This window comes from Panthera pardus, unplaced genomic scaffold (genome assembly GCF_024362965.1).
Source record: "Panthera pardus isolate Hobbes unplaced genomic scaffold, ASM2436296v1 HiC_scaffold_6, whole genome shotgun sequence".
NCBI lineage: Eukaryota > Metazoa > Chordata > Mammalia > Carnivora > Felidae > Panthera > Panthera pardus.
In genome coordinates this window covers 129,872,324-129,896,084 of record NW_026526991.1, presented here as the reverse complement: position 1 = coordinate 129,896,084, position 23,761 = coordinate 129,872,324, and the positions used below count along the sequence as shown (strand labels likewise).

Below are 23,761 nucleotides of genomic sequence, written 5' to 3'. Positions count from 1 at the left end.
ACCTATGGAATATTTTAAGTGTCCCAAAGAAAATTGGGAAAGAATACTAATTTGTGTAGAGTTTGATAGAAAAAATCAAAGAAGCAGAGGTTTAAAACCACCTTTTTCATTTTTTACATTATGAACGTATTTATGACTGAGTTCTTTCCATTGTACTAAATAAAAATACTATTTCTAAAGTAAGAATGCATGATATGCAACTTAGATACAACTCCTTGAATGGGTAAGTTTTTACAACTGATAAGTTTTATATTTATATAAAATGCTGAATCATGTATAATGCATTATTCACCTGGTCTACTTTAATGCTTCTCTCAAAAAGAGGTTTAAATCACATTTTGGTGTTTTTGAAAAGAATGTTATATGATAATGGATATAAAATATTTTTCTTGTCAGGTATTTCTCAAAGGGACTATACACAGTACTATGATCATATTTCTAAACAAAAGGAAGAGATTTGCAGATGCATACAAGACTTTTTCAAGAAACACATACAGTACAAATTCTTAGATGAAGACTGTGAGTATTTTTATTGACCCAGTGAAATGAAGTACATGATGTTATTGAACCTTATTTCATGGTGGCTCATATTTAAAAAAAAACTTTTTTTTCAACGTTTATTCATTTTTTGATAGAGCATGAGCGGGGGAGGGGCAGAGAGAGAGGGAGACACAGAATCCAAAGCAGGCTCCAGGCTGTGAGCTGTCAGCACAGAGCCCGATGTGGGGCTTGAACTCACAGAGTGTGAAATCATGACCTGAGCCGAAGTCGGACGCCCAACCGACTGACCCACCCAGGCGCCCCTCATGGTGGCTCATATTTTAAAACTGGATTCAAAACACTGTACTTTCAGCATGTTGCTTTATTGGCTCTTTGGTATTACTGATGTTTTTGTGTGTTGATTTTACCTGATTTAATCAGAGTCACTTTAATACGGAGATAGTTCTCTCTCTGTACATGTTTTATTATTCATTTTAAAGGGCTGTCTACAGAGAGCAAAATGCTTCTGTTATTCAGACTGAATTAGTTGACTGATCTACCTTTCTAGATTTTTTTATTTGAATTATCAGACAGCACCAGTTACAAAGTAAACATTTGTGACTTGTTTTTTAAGAAAGCGCATTGTGTATGAGAGTTTTCACGGATCTTAAAATTGCATCTGCTCTGATTTATATTTTTTCACTTGCCAAGTCTGTGTTCTATGGCAGATGTGATTTTAAAAAAGATTCGTCATGCTATAACCACAGCTTGGTTTTATGCTTTTCTACTACAAGTTATATTGATATCATTCCTCATCAGATGAGTTAAGTGAGTGATGTTTTTTTCACTAGTATGTATAATTTGTTTATGATGGTGAATTTGTTGAGATGATGTGTTTGAATTTTAACTATAGTTGACCTTTAAATAACACAGGTTTGAACTACATGAGCCCACTTGATGCAGATTTTTTCCTGATACATACAATATAGGGCTCTAAATATATTTTTCTTATGATTTTACTAGCATTTTTTCTCTTTATTGTAAGAATGCAGTAATCGACTGCATGTTAATACATGTTAATCGACTATTTATGTTATTGTTAAGGATTTGGGTCACCAGTAGGCTGTTAATAGTTAAGTTTTGGGGAAGTCAGCTCCCCTAGCCTCCACATTATTTAATGATCAACTGTATGAAAAGATTGCGGCTGAGGGTAGACAAAAGGAAAACAAAATGATACAAAGAAAACATTGTAGGCTACTTTATCATGTTTGAAAGTTTTGATACTAAGAAGCATGAAGTTCCCAATGCACTTAAATTCTGCTATTTGAGTAATAAAAATATGCAGTTTAATTTTCAAAAGGAGACTCAGATCATGAAAATAGTAGTTCATTGTTAACCTTGAATTTTTCCTCTTTTACAGTTGTGTTCGATGTATATAGAGACAGTAGGGTAAGTAACAGCTCTCTGACATGCTTTAAAGTCAGAGTACAGAGTACATGGCCGTTATGCATGTAGAGGGCCCACTGCTCAAAAACTATTTTCTCAAACCAGCTAAGGTGTTGGAAATTCACAGTGCTCAAGAATCTCCTTGAACACATACTTAACGTTGGGAGACATAGTGTCTTGAGTAATTTTGTGTCACAAGTTTAGGGATTATTAATTTCGGAGATGGCTAAATGGCTGCCTTATATCCCACTTTCCCCTTTTGTCAGTGGTCCAGGCCTGCTTAAAAAGTTCAGTTTGTGCCCTTAAATGTGGCCAGGAAGTTTTCCTTCGATACTTAGATAATTATTTTTAGTCAACTGAAAGACACTTAGCATGATTGGAATCGCTTATATCTTTAGAGTGAAGATGAGGATTAGTGTATTCTTTAAATCTTCCAAGTGATGGAAACTTGTGTAATGAAAAAGAAAACAAAAACCTGACTTCATACATTTTACAGCAGAGATTTCCTTATCAAGACATGCCATCTTTTCAAAGGAATTTGGGTCACTAAACATCCTGCGATTAGTGCTTATTTACTAAGCTGTTGAGAAGACAGCAGGTGTGTTTTCCGAATATGTGACCATATGTTTTCCAAATGTTACCCGCCTATTTCTCACTCCCTCTCCAAGCTTGTATCAGCTTCACTGTCGTGATGCTTGCGATAACCTTTGAATCATTTGTTGGACACAAAGAAATGGCCCATATGGTCGTGTCTCAAAATAACTATTAAATGTTGACTTGCCTCTGTTTAGCCAAAAGACATCACTCCCTCTGTTTTCACCTGTCTTCAAGGGTGATAACATCTATTAAGAGTTAGAAGGAGAAATTATCAGGGCGCCTGGGTGGCTCAGTCGGTTGAGCATCCAACTTCGGCTCAAGTCATGATCTTGCGGTCTGTGAGTTTGAGCCCAGCGTCGGGCTCTGTGCTGACAGCTCAGAGCCTGGAGCCTGTTTCAGATTCTGTGTCTCCCTGTCTCTCTGCCGCTCCCCTGCTCATGCTCTGTCTCTCTCTCTCTCTCTCTCTGTCAAAAATAAATAAACATAAAAAAAAATTTAAGAAAAAGAAAGAGGAATTATCAATTGAGACTTGGTAAGGAAGAAGGATGTTACTCACACTTTCTGTTTAGTGGAAAGAAACCTTAGAGAAAGGGCAGGAGGCTGGTGTGATGGAATGGATAGAAATTGGAGCTGATACGGGCCCAGGCTCTGGTCCTCCCTCTGCTTCTTACGGATAGATACACACTGGCCACATAATCACTCACGTAGCCAACATTTATAGAGAGCGTGGACTGTCTGATGCCATGTTTCTAACGAGAAGCTTCCAACAAGGTGATCTCCTGACCTACAAGCAGCTTATCTTCAAGGCTTAAACATTCCAGGGAATTGGCCTGGTAGCAGGCAGGATCAAATCAATTAGTGAGTAAACCTAGCCTGTTACCCTGATGAGCAGCTGAGAAGAACTTTGTATTTAATTCAGGTTATCCATATATACCCTATGAGGTATGTATCGCTTGTTCTCGTTTTACACATATTAAAACTGAAGCAATTATATTTTGATGCAGTTATATTTAATGGCATTTAAAAATTTAGAATTTGCCACGGTCTCCATATTTCCCTGGCAAATGTCAAGATCTGCTTTGATTCAATAGCGGTAGAAGGTTGCAAATGTGTAATTTGGTGAAAGAGTTATATAAACGTCTTAACTGAAGTTGGACACGTATACAGAAGTAATTACTGCTGTGATCTAACAGAACTGAAAGTAGTTGTGTGTTTTTCATGTGAGAAGCATGCTAGTATAAACTTCCTGACAGTTTCTGAGAAGAGATTTAAACCATGATGTAAAACCCATTTGCATTTACTCAGTGGCACACGTATCACTGTTAGGAACTTTGTTGCATAGATGATTTAATGACAGTTGTAGAAAACTAACTCTATGGTGGCCTCTTCTGTGCAGAATTGAAGTGTGTTTGAGCCTGGCAGTACTTTGATGTGTCTACTTTCTTACTGCAGCTGGGCAAGTTGACTCATTGTTGATAGATTCTAACCATCATGTATGTCAGAGGTGGCCCATACACTCAGTAGGTCCGGGATGAGGCTTCGGAATATGTATTTTAAGAAGCTCCTTAAGTGATGATAACGCATAACTAGAATTTAGAATAACTTCTTCAGAGACTGGAAAAATTATTCCAGTCTCCGTATGTATTCCCTTAGTGATGGCTGTTGTTTTGTTATTAATTTCATTGCTTTGTGGACTTTGTCTGATCTTGAGTCTTTGATATTGTTGTGATTGGTTTTGCAACTTGATCACTTTTTTTGTGACTGTTCTATGTGTGATTGAAAAATTACAACTGTCTGAAGTATTCTGTAGATGTTTGTTACATTAAGCTTGGTGATAATGTGAAAATCTATGTCTTATGGACAAAATGATGTCTGAGGAGACCTTCAAGATAATAGAGATTTGGGGGAAATGGATGCGATATAGATGTAACAAGACTGGCCGTGATGTTCCCCAGGATAATTGTTGAAACCGAGTGGTAGCTTTTTGGGGTTCTTTATACTATTTTGTCTACTTTGTATGTATTTAAACTTTTTCATATAAAAATTTTTTTAACTTTAAAAACCATGAAAAAATATCTGTATCTTCCCTAATTTTTGGTCTACTTAATTTATCAGTTACTGAACAAGGTATGTTAAAATCTCCGGCTTTCTAATTCTGTCAGTTTTTGTGATAACATATTTTGAGGTTATGTTCTTAGACAAATGCTAGTTTATAATGGTCTTGTTTACCCAGTGAATTCTCATTAGGTGGTGACCTTCTCTATCCCTAAGAATGCTTTTGTAGTTTTCACATTAAAGTATGTTTTGTCTGGTATTAATAGTGTTAGTATAATTTTCTTTTGGTCTTAGAATTTACCTTTTTTCATTCCTATTAGTTTTAGCCTTTAGGTTTTAAGTGTGTGCACATATCTTATAAGTGGCACATTGCTGGGTTTTGTTTTTTTAATCACCAACAATTTCTGGCTTTAACAGGTGAGTGTAGTTTGCATATATTATATTTGCTATCTGAATGTTTTATACCATCTTGAGTTTTCAATTTGCTTTTCTGTGTTTTTGTTCTCTCCTTTCATTTATACTACTGGTTTTTGTTTATTCTTTCCACCCTACCCTTTCCCCCTAAATTTTGAAGTTTTGGGTTTTATTTATTTTGGTAGTTACTGTTAAATCTTAATAAGGATATTTATTAAGCTCAAAAGTTAATCTCACTTCCTGTTGCCCTCATGATACAAAGACCTTGGAACACTAATTCCCAGTACCTGCTTACATTTTACGTATGATTTCTGATTTTGAGTTCCACTTGGTATTTAATAGCTCTAAATTAGTCATGACTGTTGCTATTCACTTTCTTTGCTTACTAGTGCCTCTTACCACTCCTCTTTGGATCCATTTTCTCTTTAATAGTATATTCTTTAGTAGAAATTCCCTCAGCCACTGGCTGGAAGAGTTTTTAGCTTTCAAGCATGAATGGCAAGCCTAGCTGGGTATAGAATGTTTGGTTGACAAGTTCTGTTGCCTCAGCATGTTGAAGACATTGCTCCCTTGTCGTTGGCATCTTTTTTTCCTTTTCTTTTGTCTTTTTTGAATACTTCCTAAGTCCAAGAATTCGTTTCCTTTGTCACTTGTGAGAAATTCTCAGCTATCTTTTTTTTAAGTTTATTTATTTATTTTGGAGGGAGAGAGCAGGGGAGGGGAAGGGCAGAGAGAGGAGCAGAGAATCCCAAGCAGGCTCTGTTAGCACAGAGCCCCACATGGGGCTTAAACTCACAAACCATGAGATCATGACCTAAGCCAAAATCAAGAGTTGGACGCTAAACCAACTGAGCCACGTAGGTGCCCCTCAGCTATCATTTCATATGTTATCTCTTTCTTTCTGGGTTCTGTCCTTTGGAAATCTGTTTAGAGGAATGTTAGTGCATCTCATTTTATCCTCATGTGTGCCAACTTTTTCTCTACCTCTTTTCTTTCCTGTACTGTGTTGTGTAATTTTCTCAGATACATCTGGTTTACATCTTTTAGCTATGTCCAACTGGATGCGTTTTAACCTTCCACTAAGTTTGAATTGTATTAGCTACATTTTGTCATTTCTGTAGGTTCCATTTGGTAACTTCAGTTCTGTGTATGTTTTTTTTTCATAGTATCTTGCATCTTTGGGTTTTGATTTCTTTTATATTTTCAGTCTTTTAAAACTACTGCATTTTTTGATCAGAGTTTTTGAGAAATAATTTACGTAGAGTAAAATTCATCCTTTTTAGGGTATAGTTCTGATAGTTTTGACAGATACATCCAGTTGTATAATCACTGCTACAGTGAACATGTAGAACTCCATCACTCCCCCAAATTTCCTCATGACCCTCCCTGTACCCTACCCCCTGGCAAACACTGCTCTCTAAAACCTTCTGAGTTTTAAACTTTTTAGTTGATAAAACATTTGCGTTGCTCAAAAATTAAATCAATGTGAAAACATATGTAGAAAGTCTTACCCTCTTCCTCTGTATTCCTACAGGTTTACATTTATCAGTTTCTTATATATCCTTCCAGTATTTCTTGATGCAAAAACAAGCAGTATACTTATTTTTTTCATCTTTCTTACAGAAGAGTTAGCATATGATACACACACTGCACCTTGCTTTATATACACGTTTGTTTAAAACATTGTGTTTTTTAGAGCTTTCCAGTTTCTTCCAATGGCGTAGTGTTTAATTTTATGGATATACTATATAGTTTAGCTATTTTCCTGTCAATTAATACATAGCTTATTTCTAGTGTTTTACAAACTCCTGTGAACAATCCTGTGTGTGTGTGTGTGTGTGTGTGTGTGTGTCCGTCCGTCCGTCCTGGCCTGAGCTTTTTGAAGGAATAGATTCTGTATTATTGATCTTTATGCTCAGTGCCTAGCAGTGTTTGGTGCATAGAGATTTATTTGGGCGGGTGAGGGGGTGGTTAGTTGGTGGATAAGTCAGCGTGACCACTCTTATCTGATGGATTGCCTAAAAACAGAATTTCTCAGGATGTCTTGTGCCTGAGATATCACATAAAAAACATGTTACAGCTATAAAATCCTCATTCTGATGGTTTGTTTCATACCTTATTACAGCTGGTTTCATTTTCCTTTAAAGTGGAGGCTGCCTTCTGAGCTACAGAACACACACTGCCAGCTGTCAGTCCTAACAGTGGTGGTCTACTTTGTTTTTTATTTGTTTTGCTTGTTTTTTATAGGATGGCATATTTTTAGTTTACAGAGCTTAATATTCCTATACTAACAAGTACGGTAGGGTTCCCCCCTCCCCTTTTTAATAATGAGGTAGTTTTACTGGTTGTAAAAACTTAAGTAGAAAGAGTTTGCAGGTTAGAAAATACCTATTTTGTTAAAATAACATCCAGTATGTTAAAGACATCTTAGTAATCACCCCAAAGTAAAGCTAACATCACAGAAGAAGATGGTGAAAGGCTGACATTGCACATAGTCAAACAACGTACAAGTGGTTGTAGAATCTCTGTGAGGAAACAACTCAAGTGGCAAGACTTACGGGCTTTCTCCTGGGGTTTGTATATAGTAGGAAACTTACCAAAAGGTGTGTGGTCCAAACTTCTTGTAATGGTTCTTGGCTACTTACTACACGTTTCTGATGTTTGAAACTAGTCCTAATAAGGTGTTTCATCTTTCTTAAAATTGTCCTGTAACCCGGATGAGAAACAGTGCTAGATATTAATAATGCCGGCTCGACAGTCCAGTTCCTGAGGTTATGTAATTTTGTACACGCACATCTGATCAAGACGTGATTACGTATTTACAGAAAAAATTAATTGCCAACAACAAAATGGTTCAGTTTTTTTTTTAATTTTTTTTTAACGTTTATTTATTTTTGAGACAGAGACAGAGCATGAATGGGGGAGGGCCAGAGAGAGAGAGGGAGACACAGAATCCGAAACAGGCTCCAGGCTCTGAGCTGTCAGCACAGAGCCTGACGCGGGGCTCGAACTCACGGACCGTGAGATCATGACCCGAGCCAAAGTCGGATGCTCAACCGACTGAGCCACCCAGGCGCCCCTGGCTCAGTTTTATAAATGTTTCCGTGAGAAAAATCAAGAGGAACAATGATAAAGGTTTCAAGGAAACACTTAATCTACTAAATGTCACATGGATCTCTGTGATCAACGGTGGCTTTAATCTCTTGGCAGGATTTTCCAGATTTCCCAGGTGTGTTTCGTCAGTTACTCTGCTGCTTTATATACTAAGATGCACCTCCCTAACCTAACTCATGATCAGGTCAGAGGTATTCCTTCCTCGAGGCTAGAACCTATCCGATTGCCCACCACTACTCAGAACAGAAGACAGAAGTTTCTTTTAAAGATTGATTTGTTTTGTTTTGTTTTGTTTTGTTTTCATCTTCATGAGCCGCAAGCTCTATCATGCAGACAAAACAAATACTACGTTAAGGCATCAAGGTTAGAGAGCACTGAGCATTTTCCTACATCTTTCATATGTTTTTTTAAACCTCCTCCCCGCTTTGTAGCAGGCTCTTGAGGGTAAGGAGAGTGCTCTCAGATCTGCCGGCTCTTCCCTGCCTCCGCCTGGCTTCCTCTTGTCAGAGAAGTGTACAGACACCCTTGAATGCGTTCCAGTCATGCTGTTTCGGTGGAACCATTTTGTGAGATTGTCCTTTCTCCTGCTTGGGTTTTTTGACTTATAATTTCTGAGTGATTCCAGGCAGGAAGTTGACGTGTCTGCCTTTGTCAGGCCTTTGCTTTCCCAGGCCCCTTCTCTGCATTCAGCGGCAGCCTTCTCTCTGGGCCTGGCGCTGCTTTCTTTAGACAGGTGACCGACCCTTTCTCAGCTGGGACCTGGAGGAACTGTCTTTTGAAATGAGTTAAAAGATTTTTAAGATTACCTTTCGGGTAAAATAATGGGAAGATGATCTTCCAGGTAAGACAGGTGTCATATTGGAAGTGTTTGGTTTTTTTCCCTGCTTACTAAGTTTTCTCTCTTCACTCCAGGGGAAGGTGTGGCTGATTGACTTTAATCCATTTGGTGAAGTAACTGATTCACTGCTGTTTACTTGGGAAGAACTGATATCTGGAAGAAACTTAAAAGGTGATTTTAGTGAAGGAGAAGGCCTGGAGCAGGTAAGGGGATAAAAAGGATACCAGGAAACCTTATAATCCACTGAATAATTGCTTGCTTGTTCTTTAGGCACGAACACAGATTTGCCAATAGATACTTGCCTGTGGAGGTGACCAAAAAAACGTGTGTGTTGTGATTCATTTGTTTTGTTTAACATTATAAAAACAAATAATGATCATCTTTTATATATTTCCCTAGTTGTTTTTCTTTCTCTTGGCTCCTTCGGTCCTGCCCACATGGAAGAATCTTGACCCTGGGTCACTTTATATGTTGACGCTGATCCTAACCCCACCTGCTGACCCCTGAGAGAGCGAAACTGCAGGTGCTCTGCACCGTCTTTGCCCCATCGAGGCGGCGCTCCTATGGTGTTTGCCTCACCAGCTTCCTCTTCCACCCACGGTGGCCATGCCACACCTCTGCACGCCCCTCTCACCTCCTTGCGCATCATCCCTTTCCTCCTCAGCAGATGATTCCACGTCCTTCACAGGAAGAAAATCTGGTGTGAATGGACTCCATGTAATCGTCCTCGAACCAACAAGCATCCCTGCGTCCCTCCTCCTGAGTCTAACAGCATGCCGCTCCTTCCTGCCTCTTCTGATACCCATGCTGCCATTCACTCCCTCCTGTCCCTGTTCTCTTCTGTACCCGCCCTCCATCTGTGTTCGCACATCTTCTGTCCTAATAGACAAACGCCTTTTAACACCATGTCTTCAGCCAGCCCTTCTGTCTCATCTTCACAGCCAGACTTTCTTTGAACAACGCCTTTGTGTTGCTTTTTTCTACTTAGAAAATTAATACATGCCCCCTTTTTTTAATGTTTACTTTTGAGAGAGAGAATGAGTACAAGCCAGGAAGGGGCAGAGAAAGGGAGATAGAGGATCCGAAGCAGGCTCTGCGCTGTCAGCTCAGAGCCCGATGTGGGGCTCAAACTCAAAAACCATGAGATCGTGGGGTGCCTGGGTGTGGCTCAGTCGGTTGAGCGTCCAACTTCGGCTCAGGTCATGATCTCCCAGTTCGTGGGTTCAAGCCCCGCATCTGGGCTCTGTGCTGACAGCTCAGAGCCTGGAGCCTGCTTCGGATTCTGGGTCTCCCTCTCTCTGCCCCTCCTCGGCTTGCATTCTGTCTGTCTCTCTCTCAAAAATGAATAAACATTAAAAAAAAACAAACAAACAAAAAAAAACCCCATGAGATTGTGACCTGAGCCCAAGTCGGATATTTAACTGACTGAGCCACCCAGGCACCACAGCCCATGCCCATTTTTAAAGAGAATTCTGAAATTGCCCGTAATCCTACTACCTTGAGAACCATGGTTTATATTTTTGTATATCATATTTGGAATGTATAACATATCTGTAAATATATATACAAACTTTTTAAATGAGAATGTACTACCTCCCTGTTACCTTATGTGTATTTTTTATATCGTTTTTACAAAGTCGTGTTTCTACCTGCTCATTTTCAAGCACAGAATTAGATTGCCACCCTTACCACTTCCGTTAACATCAGTGCGGGCATGTTTCTGTAGGCACCTACACTCACATTTCCCACTAGTGGGACTGTAGCAGCCTCACTCACGCTAGCGTGTGACCTGCTTTTTGTAGCTGCTCAGTAGTTGGGCATCTGGCAGCCGGCTTCCTTCCCTGGCCACCTCTGCCTGCTGCTTCCCACCTGTGCGCCCTCCGCACACTGCCCGGGTGCCCCCGTCCCTGCCGCTCCACGGAAACTGCACCCAGCAAGGGCTCCACTGACCCGTTGCCGATGCCAGTGGACGATGCACCGCCCTTTTCTCACTTAACCCCTTGGCAAGTGTTACCCCTCTGGGTTTTCACCACACTCTTCCCTCGGTTTCCGTGACACAAGCTCTCCTCCCGGTCTTCTTTCTGCTTTTCTGGCGGCCGCCTCGCCTTCAGTGTGCACATCTTTTCTCTTGTCTCCGTCTGAAAGGCTTCTTTTCATCCTTTCTCTGTCCTGGGCCCTCTGGGGCCCTGTTCTAGATGTGGCTCAGATGGTTATTTTCCCTGTCACGGCTCTTGCCCTGCTGTGTCGTACTTCCCTGTGTCCAGCCTCAGATTGTAAGTTTCCGAGCACAGGGGTAGTATCTCTCGTGTTCTCCACAGATCTGTGCGGCTTGGCACAATTCTGGCACAGCGGATTTTTGTGGAATTAACGAGTGCAGGAATTTTCTTTGTGCTGGCATCTTAGATTTGGGGGCCATTCAATCTGAGCGTCAAGGAAAGAGAATGTAAATTATTCAGCACAGGGTTATTTTTAAAGATGAGGGACACAGTCAGTGGATAGAAACAGTTTGTACAAAATTCACTCTATGATCCAAATCTTTTCGTTCTTTTTAATTTAAACAACATTATATTGGAGGTCGGGGGAGGACAGGGAACAAGAACTGGCTCCTGCTTTTTCCCCGGTGTCATGTCCTGCTGTCTCCCCATCCTTACTCCCCACCGCTAGAGAACCGGCTTTCCTTCTGGGCCTCGCAGTCCCCCCTGGCTGTGCCCACTGCCTTTCAGGCCATACTCAGTCCCTGTCCGAGTCCCCAGACCTCACGAGGCTGCTTTCGTCCTGCTCTTCAGTCCCCGTGGCCCCTCCTCAGCAAGGTCTTACCATCCTGGTGAAGTAGCCTGTGTTGTTCTCCTCATATTATGGCACCCGGATGTTGTGTTTTTCTAACACCTCTTACTATCTGAAATGATCTTGCTGTTGTATTTATTTGCTTGTTTATTGGCTGGCTGCCAGTCTGGTTTACCAGTTGATCTCCTATACCTAGGACAAGGTGAGCACCACGTGGATGTTTCCTAAGTATTTGTCAGATGATTGTCTGTCATAAGATACGGCCTGCTTTCTAGGGCTCTGCGGTCCTGTTCTACTCCAGTTCGTGGACTGTCTCCATCTGCTGGACCCCATTCATCCCTCACCTAGATATTTGCCACCCAGGAAGTCCAAACCCGAGGCCTTCTGTCTCTGAAATCCTTTTTTGGCACAAGGCAACGTGTAAATATTAAATACAAGACTCTAAGCAAGTACGTTGAAGAATGTGAAGACTTGTTAAATGTGAAACTCAAATTTGCAGTTTTCCATAGGTGTTGAGAGAGATAAATAAGTAAGTTAAATGACTAAGAGAAGCACAAAAGTGTAGGGTCCAGGGCAGTACTTCTCCACTGTGCACCTGTACAAAATGATAATACTGAGAAAGCACTCCAGCCTGCATGAGGTTGCTCAAGGCCAGAGAGAACTAGCCATAGGCCTCGGGCCCATTCCAGGGCTAAGGAACCCATAACCCATATGCAGGACGCAGTGGCTGGTAGCATTTAGGGCTTGACCATAGCTCTCCATGAGGACACTGTTTTCAGATACTATGTGTTTATTTTCCAGTGAACATGTGGAAGTATTCTCTTTTTTTTTTCCTTTTTATTTTGAGAGAGAGTGTGCGCATGAGTGGAGGGAGAGGACAGAGAGCAAGAATCCCAAGCAGGCTCCGTGCTGTCAGTACAGAGCCCAGCATAGGGCTCGATCTCACAGACTGTGAGACCATGACCTGAGCCAAAACCAAGAGTCGGATACTTAACTGACTGAGCCACCCAGGCACCCCCATGTGGAAGTATTCTTAAAGTCTTGGTGTTTCTTTCACTTCAGAATCTTATTTTCTGGGGTACGTGGGTGGCTCAGTCGGTTAAGTGTCTGACTCTTGATTTTGGCTCAGGTCACAGTTGTGAGAAGGAACCCCAAGTCAGGCTCCTTGCTGGGAGTGGAGTCTGCTTAAGATTCTCTCTCTCTCTTTTCCTCTGCCCCCTCTCTGCTTGTTCGCACATGTGTACATACACTGTCACACTCAAAAAAAGTCTTATTTTCTTCCTTACCTCGTACAGAAGGGAACGTGAAATTGTTATACTAGCATCTTTGTCACTTTGAAGAATAGACTTAAAAAGATAATTTTTCACAGACTTTCCCCTTTTTTTCTTTGTACAGGATTCTCCAGCTTTCCGTTGCACAAACAGTGAAGTGACAGTTCAACCAAGTCCCTATCTGAGTTACCGACTTCCCAAGGACTTTGTAGACCTGTCTACTGGGGAGGATGCTCACAAACTCATAGATTTTCTTAAACTGGTAAAGTATATATATACTTAGTACACATACGTGTACAGCTTTGTTTTCAAATTTTCAAATTGACTTTGTAATAATTCCATTTTAGTTATATATAGTACCTAGGTTTTATTTGGTGATTATGAATTAATTGGGCAGAATTACTGAGGTCATCTTATAAAGAAATATATGAAGTAAGCTGAAGGAATAATTCGCTTAGAATGATAGGAAATGTGTTTTATGATGTTTATGCTTTTTGAATAATTTTCACAGTACTTCTGACTTCTTTTTTAAAAATTTTTTAGTGTTTATTTATTTTGAAAGATAGAACACAAGCAAGGAGGGGCAGAGAGAGAGGGAAACAAAATCCAAAGCAGGCTCAGGGCTCTGGGCTATCAGCACAGAGCTCAATGCAGAGCTTGAACTCAGCGAACCATGAGATCATGACCTGAGCCAAAGTCTCATGTTTAACTGACTGAGCCACCCAGGCGCCCCATAATACTTCTGATTTTGAAGGAAGTCTGTATACTGTTTTTGGGCTAAGAGAAGATCCAGCTCTCTGCTATGGTTATTCGGTGGGGGGGGCGGATATGTGTATTTGTACTTGTGTGTTTCTGTGTGGGAATGTTTGCGCATGTGGAAGAAAGTCAAGTATTCAAATAGCTGAGGGTAATGTGCCCAGGAGCCAAAGTGATAAACTGGTCCGATGAATTAGTTAAGGCATATTTTTCCGTCATGATTTTCAATCATATCTTTGACCAGGGCCTCTAGAAAATTATATTTGCTGACAGAAAAAGTGATCTTGGCTGAACATATCTGAACATATCTGAACTAGAATGTGCTGTTTTAATGTATCTTGGTTTCCCTTGACAGAAAAGAAATCAGCAAGAGGATGACTGATTAGAGTGCCAGAGTTAAGTCCGAGGTAAAGAGGAGACCACCTTGGTGTCAACAGGCTGCTCTGAGCTCGCAACTTCCTGTTCCCCCTCTTGGGTCAGGGTGGGAGACAGTGTGAAATCAATAGCTTTTTATATCCATGTATATTAAGCTGGAAGAAAATGGAGGGACTTTGCTACCTGTAAAAATAAATAATAAATAGATCTTAAACATAGGAAAGCATACTGTTCTGATGATAAAATACCTTCTGTGAAATACCTCACTCTTTTGGCTCAGTCTGTTTAGATTTACCGATGTTTCTTGTGCTGTTTTTATACCTATTGGGTAGATGGGCGAATTTATATTTGTTATACAGAAGTGGGTTCTTGTTTAATCATTACTTTTTCACAGAAAAAAGTTGAACCTTCTATTACTGTAGAAAATATTTTTCCTACTTTGAGAGAATTTTCATATAATTTTTCTACTGGTTTATCTTTGGTTTGTGTGTCGGTAAAATAATAGACTTCTCAAGCTATCACATAACCTTGAAAATGTCAGCATATCACAACTAGTCTAATATGTATTAGTAAAATGATCACAGAGTTAGAATTTGGCCTTTTTAAAAAATGCCGGAATCTTGGGGAGGTCAGTTCACTTAGGCCACCATTTTAGTAATTATTCTTCAGTGCCCTAATTGATGATGAGGATATCATCAATACTAATTTACTTAGTACTTACTATATACTGAGACACTCTGCCATGTGATCTTTGTGTATTGTTTTACATTGTGGAACAGTTTGAAGGAAGTCATTCCTAGGGTATCTATGTAGTGTGTATGAAGGAATATTTTACTAGTTGGAGGTATGTTTTTCGACTTAGGAAAGCACATATGAATGTTCCCATAGGAAGGTAGGGAAATGGAGCAGAGTTTCCCCTTTCTGTTTGGTTAAGGCAGATTATACATAATGAAGAAAGGTATTTCTTTTTTGGTTATCTCAAATTGTAGCTTTTTGTGTGGTTTCTCAGTTACAGTCACTTGGATATTAGTATTTTAAATACAAAATACAAAGATCAACTTGTGATCTTTGTACTCAGTATATCATATGCCATTTCTGAGGCCAGTTGTCTGGAATTGAGGTGCTTTAAAATATTTTTGGTTTTTAAATAAATTGCTCATGAGGGACTTAACTCATAATGGAGGGATTTATAATCATGAGTTGATTTAAACTTAGCTCTGGAAGCGGGCTTCGTCAAGGTGGTATTTCACCAGCCCAAAAGAAAAAAAAATAGTTGATATATTTTAATATCAATTGAAAAAAATCGGACTGTAAGTAATAAAAAGACTGAAGCAAAATTTGGCAAATATTTTATAAAAAGCACAATTCTTGGTGCAAAACTCACTAAATTTTTGCATTAATTTTCCTGGGGCATTATTGAGTTCAACTCTCACTTCACTTTTAAAAATGTGACTTTTCTACATTGTCCCCTTAGTGTATTTAATTTTCGCTGATTATCCTGATGTGAATAGTAAATACAGGATAGTATGCAGGAAATATTCTCCTCGGTTGAAATACCATTTTTGCCTCCTAAAGATTAGTTTTGAGTATCTTTTTATTTTATTGGCATTATCTGTCCTTTTTTTGAGGTACCTCAGGTTTGTGCTTGAATTTAGAAAGTGAATTCATTAGCTCGGTTCTGAAATCCTACCTTCTGAAGAGAAGACGTTGCATCTGTTTAGTCAGGTTGGGACAAACATGTTTACTTTGTGCTACAGAACGGTAGCATGTAGGATGGGCCTCCAGTATAGCGCATGTTGCCAAAAAGTTGTGTTTTTTTCCGTTTCTTTTTAAATGTTTATCTATTTTGAGAGAGGAAGAGGGAGTATAAGCAGGGGAGGGACAGAGAGAGAGGGAGAGAATTGGAAGCAGACTCATTGATGTCGGCGCAGAGCTCGATGCTCACAAACCATGAGATCATGACTTGAGCAAAAATCAAGAGTCTGGCGCTGAGCCACCCAGGCACCCTCAAAAGTTCTGTTTTTAAGTCTCGTGTTGATGTGCATTTTCTGAGTTCTCATAAAGTTTTCCCATCTACACAGTCATTTCTCTTTCTGATAATTGAGGACTGTGTCAAAAAAACAAACAGAAATGTTACATGATTGGGTTTTTTGGCTTGCTTTCTTACCTATAAGTTAGGTGAATAATAACCATAAGTTCATGCATTTGTTAAATGAGAGCCCGTGCAACACTTTTCATATAGTGTGTTGTACTTACTAAGCCCCCCAACACATGGTAGCCGTCATTATCATTATGCTTTGCAGACCTAGCACGCTAAAGGCAAGTTCGTTCGTTCTTTCTTTCTTTTTCTTTTTTTTTTTTTTTGTGGGTTTTTTCTTTGAGAGACAGCACATGCGTGTGTGCCTGTGGGAGAGGGAGAGCGAGAATCCCAAAGCAGGCGCAGCGCCATCAGCGCAGAGCCAGATGCGGGGATCCATCTGGCAACTGTGAGATCATGACTGGAGCCTAAATTAAGAATTGGGGCGCAAGCGTTTGAGCCACCCAGGCCACCCGAGGCAGGTTGTTTTTTAATAGAATCAAGAAAATTTTGAGTGGTGGAGGACTTTAGAGATTGTTCAGCCCAGTTTCTTTTCCTTTTATCCTCTTTCCCTCCTCCCTGCCCTTTTTTCCCCCTCTTTCTTCATTTTTTAACACAGCAGAAAACTGCTGCCTAGAGAAGTTAAGACTTGTCCAAAATTGTAGCAGAATCGGGGCCATGAAAGAACTTTTCTAATGCTGTTCTCTAAGGGTTTTTAGCCTAGTATTTTCTATAGATAAGTTTCATCCAGAACAAATTATTATTTTAATAATGGAATTTTCAAAAAATTTTTTGAGGACACAAGGTTACCTTAGTTTCAGGTGCACAACATAGTGATTCCACAGATTTATACATGATGTTGTGTTTACCACAAGTGTATGTAGCCAGGAATTTTTTTTTTTTCCCCAATAAAAGTAAGTACAAATTCACCTCACATTTGTGTGGAAGAATTTGATGAAAAGAGTGCGGAAATCAAATGAAATCAGCGTCTTTAAAAGATGAGTTCAGTTTCATGTTTATATTAACCAGGCTGATCTTGAGAGGTGACGGGGACTTTTGGACATTTTAAAGACAGAATTTCTCTGTGATTGTTCCTTGGTTCCCGCGTGGCGCTGGCTCCTAGAACACAGCGTCGGTGAGGAACGCCGGGAAGTGACGGCGGGCTGGCCGCGCACACGCAGCGCGGGGGTCCCGCGAACGCGCGGAGAGGCGTGCGAAGGACACGCGGCCGCGTAGAGGCGGCGGGCAGCCCGCGGGTCTGGCACGAATGCCCTCGAGAGCACGCAGTCACACGCGGCTCTTTTCAGTCAAGGGAAACCAAACCACAGCCACCCTCGCGAGTGCACACAGGCTGCGTGATAAGCCCGTCAGGTAAGCGTGCTGCCGCAGCGACTCGTCCCTCGTCCCTCGGGCCGTCCTGCCTCACGGACCCCGCCAGGTGGCCCAGCAGCCGCGGAGGCGGGCGCTGTGTGTGGCGAGTAAAGGGCTGTGGACAGAGACCTCCGCTCTGGTGAGAAGGAAGCCCCGGGGTGGCGCCAAGTAAGGGCGACCTGGGGCTGAGGAGAGCCCAGCCCAGTCTTGAGGTGGGAGTGGGGTGGGGGCAGGGCAGGGACGCCGCAGGCAGGGGGGGACCACGCGCAGGCGCACGGGAGACGGGAGAGGCCGCGGGGGTGGAGGGCCAGGGACGTGCCCAGCGTCTGAGGTGTTAGGATTTCACGCTCACGGCCCCCGCGGGGTGGGAAGCCGGGGCGGGGTTTTAAGCGAGGAAGAGAGATGGTCTAGTTTAGGTGTTTGAAGTGCTTTTCTGGTTTCTGTGTGGAAAGCGGATCAGTCGGGAGAAGGGTGCCTCATGGTGAGAATATGTCTCCGTCGACGGGCCGATGGGGGCGTGGCCTAGGGGGGGTGTGGGCGGCGGGGGGGGGGGGGCGGGCAGGAAGGGTGGGAATCGGGAAATGGGGGCGGCCTCGAGGGGAACCCAGAGGACCAGTGGTTGCACGGCTGAGGGGGAGGCTGGGCGGCAGGGAGGGGGCGGGAAGGGCGGGAGGAACCCGGCCGAAGCCCAGGTTCTGGGTATGAGCCGTCAGGCGCGACGTAATGTGGTTTGTCTAACGGGAAAGACGAAAAGACGAGGGAAGTCGAAATGCTGGTCTTAGACACGAACTCGAGATTCCAGTGACGCAAACAAGGAATGTGGAGACACATTGGATTCCACCGTTGGAGCTTGTGGGCAAGGAGCCGTGGGGGGCGGGAAGGCACGCAGGGCGCCCGCGTCGGCGGTCCAGCGATGGCTCTGTGTTCAGCTGGGTGGGACACGGCTACGGGGTTGAATATACCAGAACAGTCGTGCTTATGTATTAGGAGTAGTAAGACGACTTACTGTGGGCAGTGTGACTATAGAATGGTTACTCTTACTGACTTGGACGTGTCAAGTACAACTCTCTCTCTTCACACAATAAAGTTGATAATATATGGCAGTATAATTATGTTGAGATTCTCTGAGCATTATTAATTTTATGAAAGCCTCAGCGGGAACCACATATGACTTACATTGTATTTGCTGCATCACTGATTTTCTTTCTTTTTTTTTTTTTATAAAACTTTTCCCCCTACTTTGTTTTTTCCTTTTCTTTTTTAAAAAATTTTATTTTTTAAAATTTGTATCCAGATTACCATATAGTGCAACAATGATTTCAGGAATAGATTCCTTAGTGCTCCTTACCCATTTAGCCCTCCCCGCCTCCCACAAACCCCCCAGTAACCCTCAGTTTGTTCTCCATATTTATGAGTCTCTTCTGTTTTGTCCCCCTCCCTGTTTTTATATTATTTTTGTTTCCCTTCCCTTATGTTCATCTGTTTTGTCTCTTAAAGTCCTCATATGAGTGAAGTCATATGATACTTGTATTTCTCTGCTTTCACTTAGCATAATACCCTCCAGTTCCACCCACATAGTTGCACATGGCAAGATTTCATTCTTTTTGATTGCCGAGTAATACTCCATTGTATGTATATACCACATCTTCTTTATCCATTCGTCCATCGATGGACATTTGGGCTCTTTCCTTACTCTGGCTATTGTTGATAGTGCTGCTATAAACATGGGGGTGCATGTACCCCTTCAAAACAGCACACCTGTATCCCTTGGATAAATACTTAGTAGTGTGATTGCTGGGTCATAGGGTAGTTCTATTTTTAATTTTTTGAGGAAACTCCTTACTCTTTTCCAGAGTGGCTGTACCAGCTTGCATTCCCATGCATCACTGATTTTCTTGACTCTTTGAGACTCGTGTTTAATACGTGGAGTTCTTAGGTGGATTATCTCCCCATGTATTATTCATGGACTTTTAGTCAAGTAAAGACTTAAATGGATTTCTCCTGCGAATTACAAGTGGCCTGCCCTCGATTCTTGAAAAAACGTCTATAAAATGTCAGCACTGACTTTGGAACCAGGCAAGCAGCTGAGGAGTCAACTACCCATTCATAGTTGTATATACAAGCTATCATTGGGAAATTGAGTGTAAATAACCTTACAACCTTCAGAATGAGCTACTGCGATGCTTAATAATTTGAGGAGAAATGGATTTCTCTGAGAATCTGATGGAAGCTATGGGCTTGCCTGAGGTGGTCTTAGACCCCAGATTAAGAATCCCTGGTTTGAAGCCACGTAGGATCAGACTGGAAGCCAAGGCTTCTGTAGTTGTAAGAATGGGACCATTTCATAATGTGTAGTGTACCTGCACTTTTAACTTAAGAGTTTCTAACTTTACTAGTTTCTAACAATGGTGTTTATGTAATTAACTCATTTATAGTGCATCCCCTTCAGATTGTCAGTTCTCATAAACTGTGTGTTAGAATTCAACCAGAGAATGGGGCCCCTGGGTGGCTCAGTCGGTTGAGCGTCCAACTTCCGCTCAGGTCATGATCTCACAGTTCGTGGGTTTGAGCCCCACATCAGGCTCTATGCTGATGGCTCGGAACCTGGAGCCTGCTTCAGATTCTGTGTCTCCCTCTCTCTCTGCTCCTCCCCTGCTCATGCTCTGTCTCTCAAAAATAAACATTAAAAAAATTAAAAAAAAAAAATTCAACCAGTGAAAAAGAACCAGTATGAAATACATATGTACATGCATTCATATGCATATGTAAAATCTCCTTACTGCATGTGTGTTTATATGTACACACATTATATACAGACATATATAAATATATACATATGTGTGTGTGTAAATACAGTAAAAGATTTTATTACAAGGGATTGATTTATGCAGTTGAGGTGCGCTGGCCATGCAAGTCTGAAATCTGTAGGCCAGGCTGGAACTCTGTGAGCATGAGTGGAAGCTCTTGTCCACAGGTAGATTTTCATTTCCTCCTCTCAGGAAAGCCTCAGCCCTGCTTTTAACACCCTCCAACTGGTTAAGTCAGGCCCACCATGATATTCTTCCTTATTTAAAATTAACAGATAGGGATTTTAGTTCTGCAAAAATCGCTTCACAGCAGAACCTAGGTTAATGTTTGAGTAACACTGGAGAGTCATCGCAGACTGGATAAGAAGGTTGCATTGTACTTTAGAAGCTAATTCTGGTGATGGCTTATAATAGATGTATTTCAAGAGTATACTGTGTGACTTAAGTAATAATTCTGATTGTGTTTAAAAGAATGACTGGGGCACCTGGGTGGCTCAGTCAGTTAAATGTCCGACTTTGGCTTAGGTCATGATCTCATGGTCTGTGGGTTTGAGCCCCACATTGGGCTCTGTGCTGACAGCTCAAAGCCTGGAGCCTCCCTTTGGATTCTGTCTCTCCCTCTCCCTCTGCCTCTCCCCCACCCACACTCTGTCTCTCTCTCTCTCTCAAAAATAAACATTAAATAAATAAATATATAAATAAAGGAGCAACTGATTATTCACTGGGATAGGTGTTATCCTTGGAAGCAGGTGGTTTAGAGAAGACTATATACTTATTTTGTGATGCCACCACCACTCCAAAAGCCTTTCCTTAAATTTTTTGGGGAAGTTCCATCAGATCCATTTATAGGCCACAGAAGAAAATTTACCTTACTGTTTCGTTCAATACCTTGTTTTTTTGACCAAAAATGTTACACAGTTCCATATCACTTTTCTTTCTTATTCATCAGAAATGGTTCCGAATTTTTCCAAAATTCACATGTCATCCTCAAGAAGCCTTAATCCATTTTATGCGCCACTAGGACATTAACCTTCCTTAAACACAATTCCAGTCATTCTAACACTTACAGCCTCTCGGCTTCCCATTGCTTGCAAGTTAAAGTACAGGCTTCGGTGGGCATCCAAAGCCCTGTGCAGTGTTGCCTCAATCTGTCTTTATGGGCTAATTTCATCCTCACCAGCACATACTGTTCTCCAGCCAACCTAGATTACTTGATATAGCTGAGGATGTCCTTATCTTTCTCATCTGCTCCCTCTGCTGTGCCTCCCCCCCTTACCCCCACTCACCTCCTGCCCAGTCTTCTGGTTATTAAAAGCCAGCCTTCACAGACTGGCTCAAGTGGTATGTTCCTCATGAAATTATCCAGAGAGTTTCTTCTGTGCTGGAATTTTCGAGGCACTCTGATATTACTGTTCCTCTTACATTTAGAACCTGATGCAGTCTTTGTAGGATGTAGCTATCATGATCTTTCTACTTATTATAAACTTAGGGCAAGAATGGAATCCTTGCTTTGTTGTCTCCCAGTGGTCTGGTACTCTGTCTTGGCCAAATGGAATGTGACTTAACATCATTGAAGGTGATCTGACTTAGATGCAATTCAAAATGAGTTCCCTAAACACTTTCCACAACAAGAGCATCACCCAAGCTAATGCATCACTCTCAAGGTCGACAGTTTGAATAATGCAACACTCAATTATGTATGTTCATCTTTTTTATTCACCTTATAGAATCACTGCTCCAAAAAGTTACTAGAGTTCTTGTCTTCCCTTAACTGAACCAGATCATCAAAACCTATTGCTGATATCTCAAGCCATAGCATTCATGATAGAGCATGTGCTGGCCCTTAAACTGTGAATAAACTCTGAGTATTTCTGCCTATTCTAAAAAAAATTCTGTAGAATTTTAGTATATTCTATGCTTGCTTGCTCTTCATCTTTCAGACATTTGTACCCCTTTCTAGTCCCCATCCCCAGCACTAACAAGCACTGTCTCAGTATGAGGCGGGCACAGACAGAACTGTAGCCACTGCCTGGGGGGGGCTATACCTTCCATATGTTTAAAAGTCATTCAGAACGATAACCTCTTAGAAGGAAGTTCTGTTTTTGTTTTGTTTGTTTTACATTGAAGTGAAAAATCATGATTGTGGGTTGTTGAATGTCACCACAACCCTAGGAACCAGACTGCCTGGTTTAGAATTGGCTTTATTACCTGCTGACAGCGCAGTCCAGGGCAAAGTACTGAATCTCTCTGGCCCTCTGGTTCCCAGTCTGCAAAACAGAGATGGCAATAGCACCTACCTCTCAGGGTTGTTTCTAGACGTCATTGTAGGACAGTTCCTGGCATCGTAGCCCATGTTCAGTATACACAAGCTCTTACTTGCTATATTATTACATCACTGTCGTGTGATTTCAGTGAGCTGTTAACTTCTATATTATAATAATCCAATAATATTTTCTGCTTTCTGCCTTTCTTTGTTTGTGGGAAGGGTTCTAATGAGAGATCCCGCTGTGTTTATTTTCTCCATCCTACCTGCATACCCAGCCTTTGCCCTTCCACAGCATTGCCTTCAGTGGAACCAACATTCACACAGCTTCCCAAGACTCTGGTTTCCTGAGTGTCAATGTGTGCATTTCTGGAGCCACTCCACTTGGCCTTGGACAAGGAAGAAGCAGCATGTGGGGTAAACGTTTAGTTGAGAATAGAACAGATATATCAGAAATGCTTCAGATATGATTATATTAATGCAACAAAGTAGTGACTGAAACAAATTCACCCATTCAGGAGACACAAGAAATGACCAACCTGGAAATAAAAAATTCTAGGATAAAGGAATGCCAAGTGCTTTGTGGACATTACCTAATTTTTAAGTCTATAGCTATATGAATTAAGCAATAATTTCTCCCATTTTACAGAAGATGAATCTGTAGGTTTTGGTCTAGATAACAAGCAGTATGTTAGACATACGATTCAAACCCAGATATGCTTTAGACTAAAGCCTCTGTGATTCACTATGTTCTACTACTTCAAAACTCACAGAAGAATAACCTGGAGTCTGTGCGGGTTTATCCAGACTGTCTTTAATCTGTGGCCCTTTTAATTTTCCTCTACAAGTAGAGTATATAGAGCGTTCTTAGAAAATCCTGGCGGAGGCCATTGATAGAAATGTCTCCTACTTTCACGAGCTAGACACCAAGTACAGAACAAATTTGGAAGCATACAGAAAGAAACTTGAATCTCCTCTGTACTTCTGGGACAGACTGCTTTCATTGTTCTGTTTCAAGAGTTAATGATTCTCTCAGCATACCAATCACTGCCCACTTAAATCAGGTTGGTTCACTGTACTTCCACAGTGAAATTCCAAGAGGCCCACCGTTCC

General features: G+C 41.3%; 1 protein-coding gene across 5 annotated transcripts in view; it reads left to right on the top strand.

Annotated features, from left to right (window-relative positions):
• The window catches only part of CDC123 (cell division cycle 123), a 57,813-nt gene extending 43,417 nt beyond the window's left edge, over positions 1-14,396 (top strand). For 4 of the 5 annotated variants that reach the window (XM_019460786.2, XM_019460784.2, XM_019460788.2 and 1 more), the window contains 5 exons: positions 397-519; positions 1,901-1,929; positions 9,019-9,147; positions 13,124-13,261; positions 14,111-14,396. In XM_019460786.2, the coding sequence (XP_019316331.1) occupies positions 397-519; positions 1,901-1,929; positions 9,019-9,147; positions 13,124-13,261; positions 14,111-14,137 (446 nt within the window). In that variant the 3' untranslated portion in view covers positions 14,138-14,396. The remainder of the gene's footprint in view (positions 1-396; positions 520-1,900; positions 1,930-9,018; positions 9,148-13,123; positions 13,262-14,110) is intronic. The other variant, XM_019460787.2, reaches the window with a different exon arrangement.
• Positions 14,397-23,761: the final 9,365 nt, after the last annotated feature.